Genomic DNA, 20,000 nt, shown 5'->3' on the forward strand with positions numbered 1-20,000 from the left:
AACACACACACACAAGACACACACAGCAGTGAACACACACACACAACACACACACAGCAGTGAACACACACACACACACACACACACAGCAGTGAACACACACACACACACACACAGCAGTGAACACACACACACACACACACACAGCAGTGAACACACACACACACACACACACAGCAGTGAACAGACAGACACACACACACAGCAGTGAACAGACAGACACACACACACAGCAGTGAACAGACAGACACACACACACACACACACACACACACAGCAGTGAACACACACACACACACACACACAGCAGTGAACACACACACACACAACACACACACAGCAGTGAACACACACACACACAGCAGTGAACACACACACACACAGCAGTGAACACACACACACACAGCAGTGAACACACACACACACAGCAGTGAACACACACACACACAGCAGTGAACACACACACACACAGCAGTGAACACACACACACAGCAGTGAACACACACACAGCAGTGAACACACACACAGCAGTGAACACACACACAGCAGTGAACACACACACAGCAGTGAACACACACACAGCAGTGAACACACACACAGCAGTGAACACACACACAGCAGTGAACACACACACAGCAGTGAACACACACAGCAGTGAACACACACAGCAGTGAACACACACAGCAGTGAACACACACAGCAGTGAACACACACACACACACACACACACACAGCAGTGAACACACACACACACACACACACACAACACACACACAGCAGTGAACACACACACACACACACACAACACACACACAGCAGTGAACAGACAGACACACACACAGCAGTGAACAGACAGACACACACACACACACACACAACACACACACAGCAGTGAACACACACACACACACACACACACACACACAACACACACACAGCAGTGAACACACACACACACAACACACACACACACACACAGCAGTGAACACACAACACACACACAGCAGTGAACACACAACACACACACAGCAGTGAACACACAACACACACACAGCAGTGAACACACAACACACACACAGCAGTGAACACACACAGCAGTGAACACACACAGCAGTGAACACACACAGCAGTGAACACACACACACAACACACACACAGCAGTGAACACACACACACACAACACACACACACACAACACACACACACACACAACACACACACACACACACAGCAGTGAACACACAACACACACACAGCAGTGAACACACAACACACACACAGCAGTGAACACACAACACACACACAGCAGTGAACACACAACACACACACAGCAGTGAACACACACACACACACAGCAGTGAACACACACACACAGCAGTGAACACACACACACAACACACACACACAGCAGTGAACACACACACAACACACACACACAGCAGTGAACACACACACAGCAGTGAACACACACACAGCAGTGAACACACACACAGCAGTGAACACACACACAGCAGTGAACACACACACAGCAGTGAACACACACACAGCAGTGAACACACACACAGCAGTGAACACACACACAGCAGTGAACACACACACAGCAGTGAACACACACACAGCAGTGAACACACACACAGCAGTGAACACACACACAGCAGTGAACACACACACAGCAGTGAACACACACACAGCAGTGAACACACACACAGCAGTGAACACACACACACAACACACACACAGCAGTGAACACACACACACAACACACACACAGCAGTGAACACACACACACAACACACACACAGCAGTGAACACACACACAACACACACACAGCAGTGAACACACACACAACACACACACAGCAGTGAACACACACACAACACACACACAGCAGTGAACACACACACAACACACACACAGCAGTGAACACACACACAACACACACACAGCAGTGAACACACACATGCAGAAACATTACATAAAACGGTGCATTATTATTATCACTGTTTTTTTATCATTTCTAACATTAACACTATTATCAACATTTATATCACTTATTACTTTTCTTGTTATTTATTTTCGTGTGTGAATTAAAGCAGCTGTTTATGACCAATCAGGAAGCGCCAAGTATTATTCTAACTCTATTAGTTCGCAAAAATTACTCATTAAAACATATACAAATTTTGTGCTTATAATAACAATAATAATAACAATAATAATAACAATAATAACAACAATAATAACAGTAATAAAAAAGCCTGAGGTTCAAATCATTTAGCTTTTCGTCTGAAATGCTTTAAAAGTTTACTTGTAACCTGCTAAATAAAGTCACTAGAATATAAACTTAATCCGTACATTATATTATATATTATATTATAGCTGAATATTTTAGTTCCGGTCTTTAAAACTATGCGATGTGTCAGTTAAAGAATCCGGTTTGTTGAGCTGACGTCGCCTAAACATAGCATTAGCGTTAGCATTAGCGTTAGCGTTAGCATTAGCGTTAGCATACTCATAGGTATATATCCATGTAGCACACTGAAGCCCACATCAGGTTCACTTTACTGTTAGCATTAGCATTAGCATTAGCACACTGAAGCCCACCTTCAGGTTCACTTCACTGTTAGCATTAGCATTAGCACACTGAAGCCCACCTTCAGGTTCACTTCACTGTTAGCATTAGCATTAGCACACTGAAGCCCACCTTCAGGTTCACTTTACTGTTCGCCTGCTCGCTGATCTCATACTCCCCGGTCACCAGGACGTCTTTATGGATCTCCTCCTTCAGACATTTCCGTGTTCTGATCGGCAGAAAGAACGAAATCGAAGCCACGGACTGAACAATAAGCGGTAACAGGATGAGGACACGGAGCCGAGCCATGGCTGCTTCAGGCCGAATCATCCACACACGCAAGCGACTCACTGCACATGCGCAACGGTAGGCGGAAGTAAAGCTAGTACGCATGCGCGCAGTGAATCTGCCTTATATGCAGCTGTAATGTCTCCCACTTAGAGCCAAGGATGAAAATCTAGAACAGAAAACAAATCGCTCTTAATATTCTAACATAAATCTTTAGAATATCAACGATGTCTCACTTCAACTGTCTTTAGATTATTATTCTATGATATAAAAGTTATTTTCTATCATATGTAGTGCCTTTATTAGCTCTATAAGGAATAAAACTGTCCTGCACTGTCTTTTGTCCTACACTGTCTTTTTTACCTGCACTGTCTTTTGTCTTTTGTCCTGCACTGTCTTTTGTCCTACACTGTCTTTTTTACCTGCACTGTCTTTTGTCCTGCACTGTCTTTTGTCCGACACCGTCTATTGTCCTATACTGTCTTTTTTACCTGCACTGTCTTTTGTCTTGCACTGTCTTTTGTCTTATGTCCTGCACTGTCTTTTGTCCTGCACTGTCTTTTGTCTTTTGTCATACACTGTCTTTTGTCCTGCACTGTCTTTTGTCATACACTGTCTTTTTTACCTGCACTGTCTTTTGTCCTGCACTGTCTTTTGTCCGACACTGTCTTTTGTCTTTTGTCATACACTGTCTTTTTTACCTGCACTGTCTTTTGTCTTTTGTCCTGCACTGTCTTTTGTCTGACTTTGTCTTTTGTCCTGTACTGTTTTTTTGTCCTGCACTGTCTTTTGTCTTTTGTCCTGCACTGTCTTTTGTCTTTTGTCATACACTGTCTTTTGTCCTGCACTGTCTTTTTTACCTGCACTGTCTTTTGTCTTTTGTCCTGCACTGTCTTTTGTCCTGCTTTGTCTTTTGTCCTGCACTGTATTTTGTCCTACACTGTCTTTTTTCACCTGCACTGTCTTTCGTCCTACACTGTCTTTTGTCCTGCACTGTCTTTTGTCCTGTACTGTCTTTTATCCTATACTGTCTTTTTTCACCCACACTGTCTTTTGTCCTACACTGTCTTTCATCTACACTGTCTTTTGTCTGCATTGTCTTTTGTCCTACACTGTCTTTTGTCTTGTCCTGCACTGTCTTGTCTGTCTTGTTTGTCTTGTCCTGCACTGTCTTCTTATCTTTTGTCTCACACTGTGTACACCAGGTTACACAGATACACTTTATGTATCTAGGACACTTACTAAGTCCTTATATCTGTGTGTGTGTGTGTGTGTGTGTGTGTGTGTGTGTGTGTGTGTGTGTGTGTGTGTGTGTGTGTGTGTGTGTGTGTGTGTTATGTCACTGTGCACTGTAACAGATATATATGGTGTAATGACAATAAAAGCTTCTTGACTTGACTTTTGAAAACATGATAATTCAGACTGGGAATAAAGTTTAACACTTATATTATAATCTAAAGTATTTAATGCATTGGGAAACAAAATATTTGGGTTTCATTTAAACGTCATAGCAGCTATAATATATAAAGATATATATATTTGATCAAGAAATCAGAAAATGTAAACTCTGTACTGGGAAAGTTTTCTTTTGTTAAACAATATCTGTTTGTTGTTGTTGTTGCTGTTGTTGTTGTTGTTTTATTAATAAATAATAATAATAGCATAGTAATTATTATTATTATTATTATTATTATTATTATTATTATTATTATTATTATTATTATTATTATTATTATTAGTTCAAGGCCATATGCACGATTTATTAAGGTATTATTAATAACCATTAGTCAGTTGATATATAACAGTCTAATTGAGAGCTTTTTTAGGGAAAGGAATTTTTATGGATTGTCAACTCGGCAGACAATCTGACATTAATATGTTTATTAACAGGCAGAAATCTGAGCAGACACTGAGATCTTTCCTGTTGTCTTATCACTGCATTTCACACACTTCCCTCTGGGGGGCGATAGAGTAATATAGATATAATTTGAGTACTGAAACAAGCATAATTTAGTCATAATGAGTTTAATCAAATAAAATGTTTAACAGCTACATTTATTTTTGATCAGATAAAATAAAGTAAAAACAAACAAACAAATAAACGATGCCGTTAATCATAGACATTGGTGTGCCAAGTAATAGACAATTTGTTAAATAATGAACTATTATTGTCAATATAATAATAACTAATAATACTTCAGACTCGACAGCAGCAGTGTCTGTGTCAGTGAAGAAAGACAAACATCTCTGACCCATCATCAGTTTTAAATATTATGCTAGAAAGCAAACAGTATGACAATGATTACAATGTCTTTTATAAGAGCCCTCTCACATCTCACAGCTCAACATCTCACCTGCAGAAACACCTTTAGGTTAGAAGTTAGCTAGCTAAGTGAACTAGATTATCTTAACTTACTGTCATGATCTTCGTTAACATGATTAGTGATGATGATGATAATGATGACACTATAATACAGCATGAAATGATGGCTGCAGTTCTGTTACATTATAACTGAGGAAAATGAAGGGAATAAGAGGAGAGTTATGTAACTCTGGTCGTGCTTCCTTGGCGAGTCTCCTCCTCTGAGCTGCAGGAAGCGACGCAGGTTTGTCGTCACACAGCACTAAATTTACTGATGCTAAAGCTGCTGTTAGAATGAGCACCTGCTATTTCTGCACGCTGCATCTCCCCCGGGGTCAACCAGGGTATTAATAGAGGAGCCACACTGTACGTCACCACTCACACAGCCTGTCTGCTGCTCCTGTGTTTGTGTGTGTGTGTGTTTATGTGGGTATCTGTGTATGTGTATCTATCTGTTTGTGGGTCTTTGTGTGTTTGATTGTGAGTGTGGGTGTTTGTATCTGTGTTTGTATCTGTGTGTGTATCTTTGTGTGTTTGTTTGTGTGGGGGGGGTACCTGCGCAATGTGTGGATCTGTGTGTGTGTGTGTGTGTGTGTGTGTGTGTGTGTGTGTGTGTGTGTGTGTGTGTGTGTGTGTGTGTGTGTGTGTGTGTGTGTGTATGTATCTGACTGTAGAAAGGACATTATTCCTACTAACACTCTCTGGTGTTTATAACAGCTTATAATCACACTCACTCCTGTGGTGTCACCCAAATGAGGATGAGGTTCACTTTTGAGTTTGGTTCCTCTCGAGGTTTCTTCCTTTTGCATATAAAGGTGTTTATTCCTCACCACAGTCACCTCAGACTTGTTCATTAGGGAGAAATACAAACACATTTAAATAGAAGTCTAATATTAATCTTGTATTTTTGTATTAAACTTTTTGTACTAGATTTCTTATGTTCTGTAAAGTTGCATTGAGTAGGCATGGATCTGTGTGTGTGTGTGTGTGTGTGTGTGTGTGTGTGTGTGTGTGTGTGTGTGTGTGTGTGTGTGTGTGTGTGTTTATGTGTGTGTGTGTGTGTGTGTGTGTTTATGTGTGTGTGTATGTGTGTGTGTGTTTATGTGTGTGTGTGTCTGTGTGTGTGTGTGTGTGTGTGTGTGTGTGTGTGTGTGTGTGTGTGTGTGTTTATGTGTGTGTGTGTGTGTGTGTGTGTGTGTGTGTGTGTGTTTATGTGTGTGTGTGTATATGTGTGTGTGTGTATGTGTATGTGTGTGTGTGTGTGTGTGTGTGTGTGTGTGTGTGTGTGTGTGTGTGTGTGTGTGTGTGTGTGTGTGTGTGTGTGACCAAACCCTGAAACACTTCTTCACCTCTCTCTGTTTCTGTTTTGTTTCTCTTGAAAAAAATTCTCTTTCTCTTCTCCCCCCAACATCCAACCCCCAACCTCCACCCCCCACCCCACTGTACAACCCTGAATACACTCAGATCTAAAAAAAAAAAAAAAGACAAAATAATAAAAACAAAATCTTGGAGATTTATTATATATTTATATACCGTAACAGTTATAACACTATAACAGAATGGTAGCGATAATAGATAAACAGTTTATAACAGTTAGCATTAAAGACACCAGGCATTAAAGCATTATAGCACTGTGATTAGCATTAACATACTAAACATAAAGTGAACACACACACACACAAGCACACACGCACAAATACACACACACACACACACATACAAGCACACACACATACAAGCACACACAGACACACATACACACGCACACAAACATACACACAAACACAGAAACACACACACAAACAGACACACACACAGAAACACACACGCACACACACACACACACATGCACAAACACACACACAAACACACACACATACAAGCACACAGACACACACGCACACACACATACAAGCACACACAGATACACATATACACACACACACAAGCACACACATACACACAGATATACACACAAACACAGAAACACACACACACGCACACACACACACATACATACACACACACAGACACACACACGCGCACACACACACACACACACACACACACTAACACATACAGACACACACACAGACACACACACACACACACACACACACGCACACACACTATATATATATATATACTAGCTTTCTCTTTCTCTCTCTCTCTCTGTTATCAGCACTCTTTTCCTCGTTAGTGTGATATGAGCTGTTCTGTGATTGGTGGATTCAGCGTGGCATTATGTAACCCATGAAGGCGTTCCTTATCATACACAGAGGAAGGAAGTGAGCGAAGTGAGATGGACGCTCAGCAGTGTCACTGCGTCACTGTATAACAGTTGAACCATTTCTCATTGTTCTCTTTTTCTTTTTTCACCACTGATCCATTTCTCCTTGGTGTAATTGTGTAATCTGCAAAGGAAGTGGTCAAGTTAGTCCAACTCTAAACCTCGAGCTCGACACACTCCAGCTGTCTGTTCTGTGGTAAAACTACAAAACTGCATACAGAGTAATTGTGACTAAAACATTTGATAATTAATGAGTAGCTTTCAAAACCCTCCGAGCCTGAAGGCTAACAGTTGCATTCTACACACTATCTAACATCTATCTGGATCAAAACTGTTCATTTATTTATTGTATTTACAGAATTCATCTGTTTAAAAAGGTCAACATTGTTTATCAGTGTTTTTTATTGTTAACGTGTTTACTATGATACTAATTTATGGTTTGGTTGTTTAGCATTAAGCTAGCTGTCAGGAAAGCTGTTTATAACGCTAGTTCAGTCATTAGCCTGTTTACTACAATGCTAGTAAACAGGCTAATAATGGTTTAGTTCAGTGTTGTGGAGATTTTCATATCTCCTCGTTTCTTATCAAAACGCTCCAGAGGAAACGGTGTGCAGATAAATTTCACATAAAGTCTCGGTCTCTTTTCCTTAAGCTGAGGAGGAGGTGAGAATGGAGCGGAAAGGGAAAGAGAAATTCCAGACTGAATGATGAGAAATCAACAACAACTCGCTGAAATTTCCCAACTTCGCACTGGTCAGGAAAGTTTCAGCTGCATTTGGTTTCCTCACAGATCAGCATCGTGTGTGACGTGTTAGCACCGAGACGGCTGCGTTACCTCACCGGATGACTTCAGAACCAACTTGTGAGGAAAGTTTCATTTACTGTTATTTAGCAAAGCCGCTGTTTCACTTCATCATTCACTTCAACCGCTGTTCATCATTTCAACTTCAAACAAATCAGGACACCCCCCCCCAACACACACACACAAAATATGTTTTACGATGAATATTCATTATGTTTTATTTTGCAAACAGTTCCAGTTTGCTTTTGCTTCACATTCCAGTATAAAAATACAATAAAAAACCATCTGATATATTTTCAAGACAAATGTTTTCACAGAAAACTTCATGTAACGTTAAAAGAGCAGCACGATGGCTAGATAAAGAAAACGCACAAATTCACACGGGTCGGCTGAATATTGCGGAGAACATATTACAGTTATCGAGCACCGTGAACTATGTATGTATTTATTTATTTATTTTCTACACAATATCTGCATAATTAAACACAAAAAACATGCTACATGTTTAAGAGGCTCATTCCTATGCATTAATATATTATATTATATATAATATATTAAAATATTAACCACAACAACAATAATGATGATGATAATAATAATAATAATAAATGATTGCTTAGTGGAGTCTGTAGCCCTGCGTTGTTAAAGTCTTTAAGGTCAGTGTTGATATGAGGATGATGGAGGTGAATAAATATCGGCACCCCTCATAGTGTGAGCATAGTGGGTGAGTTGAGCGAATCGGACGACTGATCGTTGCTGCTGCTTTCACGGCGGTGAAGCTGTGCACAGCTGGAGAAGGAGTTGCTCTCTGGGTACGAGAAGACGAAGGAAGACGTGTAGGACGTGCAGGTGGGTGTGCAGGTGACCACGGGCGTGCACAGAGGCTCCAGGTCCAGGTTGCCTGGTGTGTAAAGTGGCTCCCAGTCCTGTGCAGCGTACACAGAGTTGGACAGGTCGATGTCTGGAACTGAACGTGCCGTGTCTGCCTCAGATTTGCTAAAAAGATCAAGTGAAGCTTCCAGACTGGACTCGAGGTCAGAGAGCTTAACAGAGGTGGTGGTGGTGGTGGTGTTCAGCATGGAAGGTCCAGACATCACTTTGCTTTCAGATGAAGCCGGCGAGACGGAGGGTTCGGTGAAGGATGAGTCCATCTGGGATGGGATCTTACAGATGGGAGAATGTGCGGCCAGGATGAACTCCAGACGTTCCTTCTCCTTCAGGAGATTAGCGATGTCATTCTGCAGAGAAGATTTCTCATCCTCCAGCTTGTCCGTTTCCTTCAGAAGTAAAAAAAATGCCTCATAAGTTTCAGCCTTAATTCATTTGGTGCTTGGGTGTCAATCTTTTTTATTGTTACAGTTTGAAGAAGGTCATAATAAATACTTACGGTTTGCAGGGTGTCTGTCAGCTCACGTCTCCTGTTGCGACATTTAGCCGCAGCAATCTTGTTTCTTTCACGACGAACACGCTTCTTTTCGTCCTCCACTACAGCAAACTAAAAAAAAACATCAAAAGAGGTTAATTGCCATCCTGCTGAGTGTTCCATGTTGCACATGTCATTATCACACGAATAACCACAGTATAGTGATGATATTTACCTGGTCGATTTTGCCCCTGCGGCCGGTGGCACCCGGAGCCTTGTTTCCGCTCGCAGTCTTCACCGTTTTGGCTCTGGAGAAAGTCATGTTGGAGCAGTAAGGATGAACCCTGCTCTCAGACGGTGCCATGGACGAAACCACAGACTGGACCATCCACTGCAGGTCTGGGCTGGACGAGATGGCTGTGACGGTGGGCACGAAGGAAGATCCTGAGACTGTGAGGTCCGTGAAATCCTGAAGCACAAATGTGAAATGCTCTTTAGACTCATGCAAATCCGTTTAAAAGAAAACAATGTCATGGCGTTGTTTTAAAAGAGAACAGGAAACATTTACAAGTCAAATGAAACAGAAGGAAGCTCAAAGCCATCACAGGTCTACTGTAGGTTACTAAGTCAAAATGAAGCTGTGAGTAAACAGTGCTTTACCTCCGTAGTGTTGACAGGAGACATGCTGCTGTAAGTCAGGTCGGTACCGATGGTGGAAAACATCGTGTTATTAAACCCACAAGAGCTGGTTGTAATGCGGAATAAATCCAATAGCGGAGAAAGTAGTTCGCTGTAAAACTTGTTCGACTCGATGTGAATGTTTCCTTCCCTTGCGTCTGCTCTTTCTACTGCTGCCTCCGAAGGTGAGTGCTGTCTGTGCGCCGCGCCGCTGCCCTTATATACCGAGTGGTGACGCAGAGAGAAAGGGGGCGTGGCCTTTCTCTAGGACAGAGTTCATGCAGCAAACAAACCTCTGAAACTGATTCCAACGAACACGCGAACTTTCTCCAAAATGTGCGGAATATATCAGCAACCTTCCGATTAAACCGGTTTCTCTCTGATTACGTCTGTTTTTAACGCCGGACTGATATAAAGGACATTATTCTGTGCAGTATAAACGAAAGCAGGGGATCCCATGGCGTCATTTACCTTATATGGAGATCGCATCCTGACAGCGCCGATGTGGGCGGGGCGCTGATGGGAAATCACTCTATAGACAAGCGCGAGACCATGACGTCAGAATAACGAGCGTTTTTTTCTTTTTTCTTTTTTAAAGCACGTTCCATTTAGAGCTTTAACCGTCGCCATGACAACATGGCAACGTCTTTATGAAGCAATCATAACAATGCTGAAAGGAATTCCAGGATGCGTTTATATAAAGAGATATAAAGGGATAAATAGTTAATAATATCACTGCACTAAAAATAGAAAGCCTACTGAATTGTTAGCAATGCAGTGATATCAACACGTTTTAATAAGAGAATAAGCTCAGTGTTATTGACATACATGAGCTGTAATGGATGTTTTATTAGAAGCTGTATTTTCTTACCTCGTTATTACTGTGTTTAAAGTGCTGTATAGTTTCATTACAACAGCTGACTGTGTATTTGTGCCCAAATGCACACGTGTTTATTGTGGGGATATAAAACAACCCAGAAACGAAGCCTCTGTAAAATAGACTTAACCCATCAATAATTCGTTAATTTTAATAGTTCGATATTAAAATATTTACAATGACATTAAAGAATGCAGGTGAATGCATATGATGTATGATTATATTTTACTGAACTGTGTCTGATCTACACAGCGGTTGTCTGTGTGTTTGTGTGTATTTATATGCAGTGTTTATACATTTTAACACACTTTGTTAAAGTTAAGGGAAGATGTACAATTGAAATCTTTAAGTATTTTAAGTGTGTTGGTGTCATATAAGTCCACGTGTCATATAATATATAAGTTATATATAAATATTATATATAAATATATTAATAAAATGGCTTTTGTATTGTTCCTGTGAAACACGAATTAAACGCCTTGATCTGATATATGATGAAAAAGTGCAGACTTGAAGTGATTGTGTTTGTGTGTGTGTGTGTGTGTGTGTGTGTGTGTGTGTGTGTGTGTGTGTGTGTGTGTGTGTGTGTGTGAGAGAGAGAGAGAGAGAGAGAGAGAGAGAGAGAGAGAGAGAGAGAGAGAGAGAGAGAGAGAGAGAGAACTGGAAGAAAGAAATAAACACACCGTTATTGATTAACAGGAGAAATAAACAGCTTGCATCAGCGTTTCTATGGCGCGCGCGCTGTCTCGCGCTGTGGCTCCTGTTGTGTTTAACCTGCTGAACGTTGTCATGGAGACGCCCCTCCTAGTGACGTTGGTTGCCGCACTCTGATTGGCGGGACGTCTGTTCCGTGTGTGTGTGTGTGTGTGTGTGTGTGTGTGTGTGTGTGTGTGTGTGTGTGTGTGTGTGTGTGTGTGTGTGTGTGTGTGTGTGTGTGTGTGTGTGTGTGTGTGTGTGTGTGTGTGTGTGTGTGTGTGTGTGTGTGTTTAAACCGGTATAATCCGACCGCACGCGACGTCACCAATGTGTTCCTTTCGCTTAGCTTGTTAGCCGTTAGCTTGCTAATAGGAACAGACTGTAAACTGAAAACGAATGCAAATGTCACAGAGGTGATGTTTTTACTTATAAAACAAAGTGTTCACTGCACTATATAATACCTCGAAGAGTGAAATAAATGCATCAGACATGTTTACATCACAACATCACCTGAGGGTTCTGTCATAAATGCTGTTTAATGCATTTAAAATATTTCTTTATTAAAATAAGATTGTGGTGTTTTATTTAGACGATTGTTGTTATTCTGTTGAATTTTTGACAAAAGCAGGATTGTGTCAAAATTCAACAGAATAACAACAATCGTCTAAATAAAACACCACAATCTTATTTTAATAAAGAACCATTTTAAATGCAATAAAGACCTTCACATCCTACAGCCAGACTGTATGTACAGTGTTCTGCTCTTCAGCTCATGTTTACTGTACATAAGAACACAAAGACAAGGACATGTGATATAACCCATGTGTCTGTACATATAGCTCTGTTTATATCAACAGTTTCTAACACCGAACCGTTACAACAAACAGCTTTCTAGCAAAAAATAAGCAAATTATTAATATTTAATATGAATGTTGTATTTTGACACCTTGTGATATTGCTTAACTGAACACAAACACACTCATATACATCAGTGACATCTTGTTTGTGAACTAATTAAATGTACATAAATCTGACTGCACATTACTGAAGGTTTAACACACACATATCTCAAACACAATCTGATATATTCTGTCCTGTCCTGTAATTTTAATGCCATATCTTATCAGCTCTAAGTTCCTGATACATGTGAGTGAACCTCTGATATAACCCACAAACACAACATGGACATGGACCATCAGATCCAGTAGAGTTCAAATCCAGAGATAAGTGAGGTACAGAAATGACTTGTCACCTTGTTTACATATCTGTACACAAGAACATTTTAAAATGTCGGATAATTTTTTTTCTCATTATGGTGAGAACAAGTTTGTTAGGATTTTTACGTTGTTTTTAACTTGACGAACAGTAAAGGAACTAGGGATGAATGTAGAAACATCTAAACAGTGTTTTATAAAGAACGCAACAGTTTGTTAAACTGCAATGAAAAAGTGTGAATATTAGGTTTATTGTTAAAATTTAAAAAACAATTTTTGGTGAAATCTATTTCTTTCTTTTTTTGTTATGCAAGTTACAACAATACATCGGATCTTTGTCTTTTTAAAAAAGAATTAGTAGTTATTCAAGAATTAGTAGTTATTCAAGAACCTGTGCATACAATAGACATACTGTATGTAAACAGTATTTAAATTAGACAACACTTTATTATCCTTATTATTATTATTGTTGTTGTTGTTGTTGTTGTTATTATCATTATTATTAGAATTATAATGATTACATATCCCTGTAATTGGCAGACTATAAGGACATAAGAAGTGTTATGTGCTGTGTGTTACAGGCTCTACGCTAATAACAGGTCACACACACAGCTTGTCTGGGACTCAGGTCATTGTTCTGGAGGGAATCCGGGGCGGACTGACCGGCACTCACACCACCCAAACCGGGTAGGGGGCGTGTCGGGCTGCCGGGAAACACTTGGATGGAGCACAAAAATGAGGAGGCCTGAGTTTCCACACTGAAGGCCTCCGTTTCCGCGCCCATACAAATGACCACGTGTTTTATTCCAGTTAAACCGTCCATAATGTCATCAGCACAACTGCTGCAGGTGACAAGCACAGGAACTAGGGATCTTCACTTATTTTACTGTTTCATCATGAGATGATCCTGTACAACACACACATGCACACACACAGACACACACGCACACACACACACACACACACACACACACACACACACACACACACACACACACACATGTTTAAGGTGAAAACTGAGTCGTGTGGCGTTTTAATTAAGTCCGATGAGACAAAAATAGACAGAAGCTCAGCTTTGCCGCAATGGCGCCTCTCCGGAAACACCAAATATGGTCATTAAGCGCAGCGCTCCGACTGGCACATAGCGCGCGCTGCGACCTGATTGGCTGCCGTGCGCTGCGCATTGTGATTGGCTCGCGTGCGTCTTGTTGCTGCAGCACTTGTGTTGCTCCATCATGCAATAATACAGAGAATTATAACAATAATAATTCACTTTTCTTATCCACACGCGATTAAACGACTCCAAGCTCAACACGAATAATATAACACACATTTTCGTGACGGTTATAATTTTAATTATAATGTTGTGACGAATATAAACGTAAACGTTAACGTACGAATATAAATAGCACCTTAAAGTGTCATGTCCTTATTATAATACAGCTGTTTACATGATATAGGTGTGCAATGTGCAGTAAAACATATAAATATATCACTAACTGAAAGCCTGTGTTAATTAAAGCACATGCTTTTGACTGGTATGATGATGATGATGAGGATGATGATGAGGATGATGATGAGGATACCTGACACTGCTGTACGGATTCCTAGGTGTAGTTAATATAAACCCAGCTCCCAATGAACACATTTTAATGGCAGATGTGCTTCCATGAAGTCATTTATATTTTATTGACATTATCGTTGTTAATATTATAATATTAAAACACTGCACAAAATAACAACACTTGTAGAACTGGATTATTTTATTACGGATCATATGAACAGCACACAGCTGCCTGCTCTTTTATTTGAACCCCCTTGGACACCCCATGAAGGCACAATGGTACAGTCCAGTCTCACAGATTTCATTCATAAAATTGTCGCTTCACTACAGAAGCGCAGGAGCGCAGGAGCTGTGCGGATTTAATGCACTGCTGAATTACAGCAAAACCTTACAGAACATTACAAACATCATAATAACAGACGGCATTTATCATCAGCGCACGTGGTGCACCTGATACTGTAGAATAACTGCTGCAGGATTTTACTGATCTGATTATTTGGTTTATTATTTTGTAATTAGAAGATGCCTAAAACCGGGTCCTCGTCTCGCGGCCAGCTGTCTGACAAGGAGGCGCTCGCGCAGGTACACGTGATGTAAATGATTGTTATTTTATATATTTATTTTAATTGGTTGATTGCACCATGTCATCAAACAGATGTGCGTTTGGCATCTGGAGACAAAGGACAGGGAACCGTGGAGGTTATGTATTTGTCATGTATCTGATGCTTGATTTAATTTCATTCATTAGTGATGACGTTAAAAATAATTCTTTATTTGTTTGAAATAATGCACCTTTGTTTGCATTAAAATATTTAACATTAAAAGAAAAGGATGATGAACAGGTATTAATGATTAATTATTCATTTGTTACAGTGTGATATTAATAATCAGTCATTATTTATTGCTGCAATTATCTGAACATCAGTATAGCAGGATAAACATGCTAATTGTGGTGTGTGTGTGTGTGTGTGTGTGTGTGTGTGTGTGTGTGTGTGTGTGTGTGTGTGTCTGTGTCTGTGTCTGTGTGTGTGTGTGTCTGTCAGAGCTCCGACAATGGTCCCTTCGTCCCCACGGTTACTGCCATTGCCACGGCGCCTGATCTGAAGTGGATGGTCTTGTCCACTGACATTTCATCGGTTGGAGACAAGCAGAAAAAGACACACACACCTCAGAAGAAGATACACACACCTCAGAAGAAGACACACACACCCCAGAAGAAGGCACACACTCCTCAGCTGAAGAAAGAACCTGAGACAGGTCCCGGGTTCACTGTTGGCCGAAGGAAAGCACAGAAAGAGCAGGTAAACCAGGATTATTCAGGTGTAGAGATCATCACTCCCATACAAACCACACAACATCCCATAATACTCAGAACGCTGCACACTGCTTCTTCATGAACCATTTCAAACTCCATGACTCCTGTACTAATCCCAGAGAACGTTATTAGAACGTTCAGTAGGTCACTTATTCAACAGATTCTGCAAAGCTTCCAAAAATAACGTTTCTCTAATGTTCTATTTACGTTTACAGTATTTGGCGAATGCCCTTATATGGAGTGACGTAATATAAACATGTGCTGTAATAGGTTAAAGGATTGTTAGTGTAATAACAAACAAAAGAATATTGCATTGTGACAACTTCCAGAAAATTTTCCACCAACATAAAACTGCCTAAAACTGTGCTGTTGCTAGACATGAAGCTAATAATGTTTTATATACATTTACACACACACACACACACACACACACACACACACACACACACACACACACACACACACACACACAGATGTTTAAACAGATTAGCAGGTACACTGACTGACAGATGTACAGACCGATAGATATCTGCATGTTTTCATCTATTTTTTGACCTCTATCTGAAATGGAAGCCCTCTGTTATAATGTTCCATTAAGAGGAGAGATATAAGGAACGCTTACAGGAACTAAAGACATTTTAACAAAATATTTATTATTTTTGACACTCAGCTGTCTCCTGAAGAGGAGGAGAGGAGGAGACTCCGGAGAGAGAGGAACAAACTCGCAGCCGCAAAGTGCAGAGACCGCCGACGTCAACTGACCGACAGCCTGCAGGCTGTGAGTCTGTCTGTCTGTCTGTCTGTCTCTTGTTCTCTCTCTCTCTCTCTCTCTCTCTCTCTCTGTCTGTACACCTGTCTCTATCTATTTTTTCTCTCTGTCTCACTCTACATTTGAATTTCTCTCTCTCTCTCTGTGTCTTTGCATGGTTTAAATAATGTGAGATACTAAGCCCTGTTTGTGTGTGTGTGTGTGTGTGTGTGTGTGTGTGTGTGTGTGTGTTTTGTCAATAGAGCTTCAGTGGGGTATAATGCGTGGTTTCTCAGTGATTTTGTTTTGGTGTGTGATGTACAGGAGACAGATAGTCTGGAGGAGGAGAAAGCTGCTCTGGAGGAAGAGATCAGCAGTCTGATGAAGGAGAAAGAGCAGCTGGAGCTTCTGATCATGTCCCATAAACCAAACTGTAAAATCCCCAATGAGACAGAGGAAGAAGAGAAAGAGGAAATGCAGGTTCCCGATGAAACAACTCAGAAAAAGTCTCAGGTTCTTCACGTCACATCAGCCGTGGTATTTATATTTATATTTTGTACAGTAAATTGATACGTATTAAATATGCTGTAAAAAACCTAGATGCATGAACGCCAACTGGAGAGGGAGGAGTTATACAGTGGGGGAGGGGTTATACATTGGGGGAGGGGTTATACAGTGGGGGAGGGGATATACAATGGTGGAGGGGTTATATAGTGAGTGAGGGGTTATACAGTGGGGGAGGGTTTATATAGTGAGTGAGGTGTTCTACAGTGGGGGAGGGGTAATACATCTGGGGAGGGGTTATATAGTGGGGGAGGGGATATACATGGGGAGGAGTTATACAATGGGGGATGGGTTATACAGTGGGGGAGGGGTTCTACTGTGGGGGAGGAAATATACAGTGGATACAATAATTATTAGATAATGTAGAACAATTGCATATGATTAACCATTCAAATGTTTATTACTTATTTATCTCAAGAAATAAGGCTTATTTATACATCACCTGTCTGATGTAGGTTTATTTATATAAAACATAAGATCATGGCTATTAGAGCTTTAACTTGTTCTGGAAAAGAAAGTTCATCTTACTGTAAAAAACCCACACAAAGCAGTCAGACAGTAAATAGATGATTAATCAGCCTCATGAATATTGGAATCGAACATTATGATTTAATGATATCACTGTTGTGCTGAAAGTTCTCACACAGCTCTCTCTCTCTTCTTCCAGACCTCTTCTGAGAATCTAGAGAAGATGGCCGCCTCTCCTGTTCCTCTTCACCAGGAGCCTGTGATCTCAGGAAATTCAGACGTGCTGCTGTGCTCCAGCGCTGAGTTGGAGCCCTATATCGACATCAAGGATGTGGCCATGGAGGAGTTTGGATCGAAAATGGAGTATGATGATGATGACATGGACCTGCTGGTACCCGACATCGACCTAAGTGCCTCTCTGGGCCTCAGCGAGTGGGAAACGCTCTACATGAGCATGGGAGGAAATCTGGAGCCACTAACATTTGATTTCAGTCAGGGCGAGGAGTGTGAGGCTGGGAAAACAAAACCTGCATCCGAAAACTCCACCCTGCTGAAGTTATGAAGCTCTGAGCTGACATAGAGACAAGGTTAATATTCAGAATGACAAAAGATTCACTAATTTCTGAGCTTATTCACCCACTCACCTCCCAAACACATGAAACCCCATCCAAAACAACCAAACCATAAGAATCTCGACCTAAACATCTTAATTTTTACCAAAATATCACAAATCCCATTCGAAATTTCCAAATCTCCGACCATATACAGTACACTATTGTATGTCTAAATGACTCAAATTGTCTAATTTCCATGCAAAACTTTTAATCTTCTCCAAAATACCATAATATCCACCCAAAAAACCTTTAATCTCCGCTAATATGGTAAAATTTTCATGCAATCGACAACAAGTTCTCAAATTATTTACCCTCATCTGAACCCATATACCCTAATCTGCACTGAAACCTCCAGGTGTTTACACTTATATATTATTGTTCACTACAAACCCAAAATACTGCAAATCTCAAGAAATAAAAGGCATAACAAAGGCATAACAAAGGCATAACAAAGGCATAAGCTACATAAAATCCAATCTAATAACTTTTTCTGAGCCTTAAATACTCTAAGTTATATCCCAGTTCTCCACCCTAAAGAGTTATACGAATGCCCTGATTCCCACACACAACCAACCAAAACACCACAATCTCCACTTAATGTTACATAATTTTTATGTAATTAATCATTTTCAATAAAAATACCATAGAGGTCAGTTTTTCAGGCTAATCTCCTCCTGGATTGAATCAGAGAGAGGTGAAGGCTCAGCACTCCTGATGTCTGGAATTGTGTCCTGGCCTCTTGCCTCTTTTGGGCCCATGAGCTTTTAACTATTATTGTTATTAGTGTTGATTGTCCATAACTGAACATCTGACTCTGTTTTTCTATAAAAAGAAAAAGAAAAAGAAAAAGAAAGAATAAACAGAATGAATAGAATTATTAATCCACAAACACATGAACAGTGATGTGTCGCTGCATGGCTGTCTTGATGTGATGCACTTTTAAAAACTTTATTGTAAAGGTCTTTAAACCCTAAAGCATTGTTTTGTCTGTGCAAAGTGAATTATATCTAAGAGCTATTCAATTTTTTTAGACAAAAAAAAAAGACACATCAGAAATGGTTCTTTAGAGAAAGCAGTTATGTCGTGTTACTGATGGTGTAGCATTTTGCAGGGAAGGTTTAAATGAGGTCTGTTTTGTAAGAGCATTTCTTCCAGATTGTGATGTATATTCATCGTATATGAGGCTGGTTTATGCACTTTTGTACTACGTCACTTTCTGTCCATGTTGGTGTTGATCTTGTGCTTTAACGTACACCAGGGCTGATGATATGATATGTATTGCTGTACGAGACATGAAACTAGGTATTGTCAGGACATTTTGAGTATTGTAACGTCTAAAATATCATGTTCCTGGCCTTCGATGATGCATTGCATGAAAATGACCCAATCACTCATTAGTGTTGATCAGAGAATCACTAGCACAACATCACACAATGTCATGATCTTGTTAGTCCATGTTTAACAGAGAAACTGATCTTTTCACAGTATTATGAACATTGTGATGAATATTGTTCTTGTTGAAAAGCTCTACCTGGTTGTGTTGTTTGTGTGTGTTGTTCTTCTCATGTGCCACAACTCTATTCTTTG

General features: G+C 40.3%; 3 protein-coding genes and 1 long non-coding RNA gene across 6 annotated transcripts in view; 1 reads left to right on the forward strand and 3 right to left on the reverse strand.

Moving 5' to 3' along the window:
* Positions 1 to 2,930, reverse strand: part of tmed10 (transmembrane p24 trafficking protein 10) — a 7,564-nt gene extending 4,634 nt beyond the window's left edge. Inside the window, exon 1 of the mRNA XM_027160625.2 lies at positions 2,703 to 2,930. Coding sequence (XP_027016426.1) covers positions 2,703 to 2,900 — 198 coding nt within the window. The 5' untranslated portion in view covers positions 2,901 to 2,930. The remainder of the gene's footprint in view (positions 1 to 2,702) is intronic.
* A 5,574-nt stretch (positions 2,931 to 8,504) lies between these two features.
* fosab (v-fos FBJ murine osteosarcoma viral oncogene homolog Ab) lies at positions 8,505 to 10,799 on the reverse strand. Its single transcript, XM_027160630.2, has 4 exons — positions 10,336 to 10,799; positions 9,911 to 10,144; positions 9,700 to 9,807; positions 8,505 to 9,589 (listed from the first exon to the last, which is right to left on the reverse strand). The coding sequence occupies exons 1-4, from the start codon at positions 10,396 to 10,398 to the stop codon at positions 9,017 to 9,019; spliced, it is 978 nt and encodes a 325-aa protein (XP_027016431.2). The 5' UTR covers positions 10,399 to 10,799; the 3' UTR covers positions 8,505 to 9,016.
* Positions 10,800 to 14,893: 4,094 nt separating this feature from the next.
* Positions 14,894 to 20,000, forward strand: part of si:ch211-153j24.3 (protein c-Fos) — a 5,196-nt gene continuing 89 nt past the window's right edge. The window contains exons 1-5 of one of the 2 annotated variants that reach the window (XM_027160588.2): positions 14,894 to 15,286; positions 15,748 to 16,005; positions 16,690 to 16,797; positions 17,092 to 17,304; positions 17,999 to 20,000. The exon at positions 17,999 to 20,000 is cut by the window's right edge and continues 89 nt beyond it. In XM_027160588.2, coding sequence (XP_027016389.1) covers positions 15,227 to 15,286; positions 15,748 to 16,005; positions 16,690 to 16,797; positions 17,092 to 17,304; positions 17,999 to 18,361 — 1,002 coding nt within the window. In that variant the 5' untranslated portion in view covers positions 14,894 to 15,226 and the 3' untranslated portion in view covers positions 18,362 to 20,000. Of the gene's footprint in view, positions 15,298 to 15,747; positions 16,006 to 16,689; positions 16,798 to 17,091; positions 17,305 to 17,998 lie in introns of both variants that reach the window. The other variant, XM_027160589.2, reaches the window with a different exon arrangement.
* The window catches only part of LOC125145548, a 5,484-nt gene continuing 1,322 nt past the window's right edge, over positions 15,839 to 20,000 (reverse strand). The window contains exons 2-3 of one of the 2 annotated variants that reach the window (XR_007143947.1): positions 17,774 to 19,235; positions 15,839 to 15,973 (exon numbers count right to left, since the gene is read on the reverse strand). This is a non-coding gene — a long non-coding RNA (uncharacterized LOC125145548). Of the gene's footprint in view, positions 15,974 to 17,707; positions 19,236 to 20,000 lie in introns of those variants that run through there. The other variant, XR_007143948.1, reaches the window with a different exon arrangement.

This window comes from Tachysurus fulvidraco, chromosome 9 (genome assembly GCF_022655615.1).
Source record: "Tachysurus fulvidraco isolate hzauxx_2018 chromosome 9, HZAU_PFXX_2.0, whole genome shotgun sequence".
Classification (NCBI taxonomy): domain Eukaryota; kingdom Metazoa; phylum Chordata; class Actinopteri; order Siluriformes; family Bagridae; genus Tachysurus; species Tachysurus fulvidraco.

Excerpts from the sequence above, each read along its gene's own strand:
- fosab (XM_027160630.2), bottom strand. The coding sequence starts at position 10,398 with ATGTTTTCCACCATCGGTACCGACCTGACTTACAGCAGCATGTCTCCT. Across the intron at positions 10,145-10,335 it reads CTCCTGTCAACACTACGGAG|GATTTCACGGACCTCACAGT; the intron begins GTAAAGCACTGT and ends TTTGTGCTTCAG. Across the intron at positions 9,808-9,910 it reads GCAGGGGCAAAATCGACCAG|TTTGCTGTAGTGGAGGACGA; the intron begins GTAAATATCATC and ends GTTTTTTTTTAG.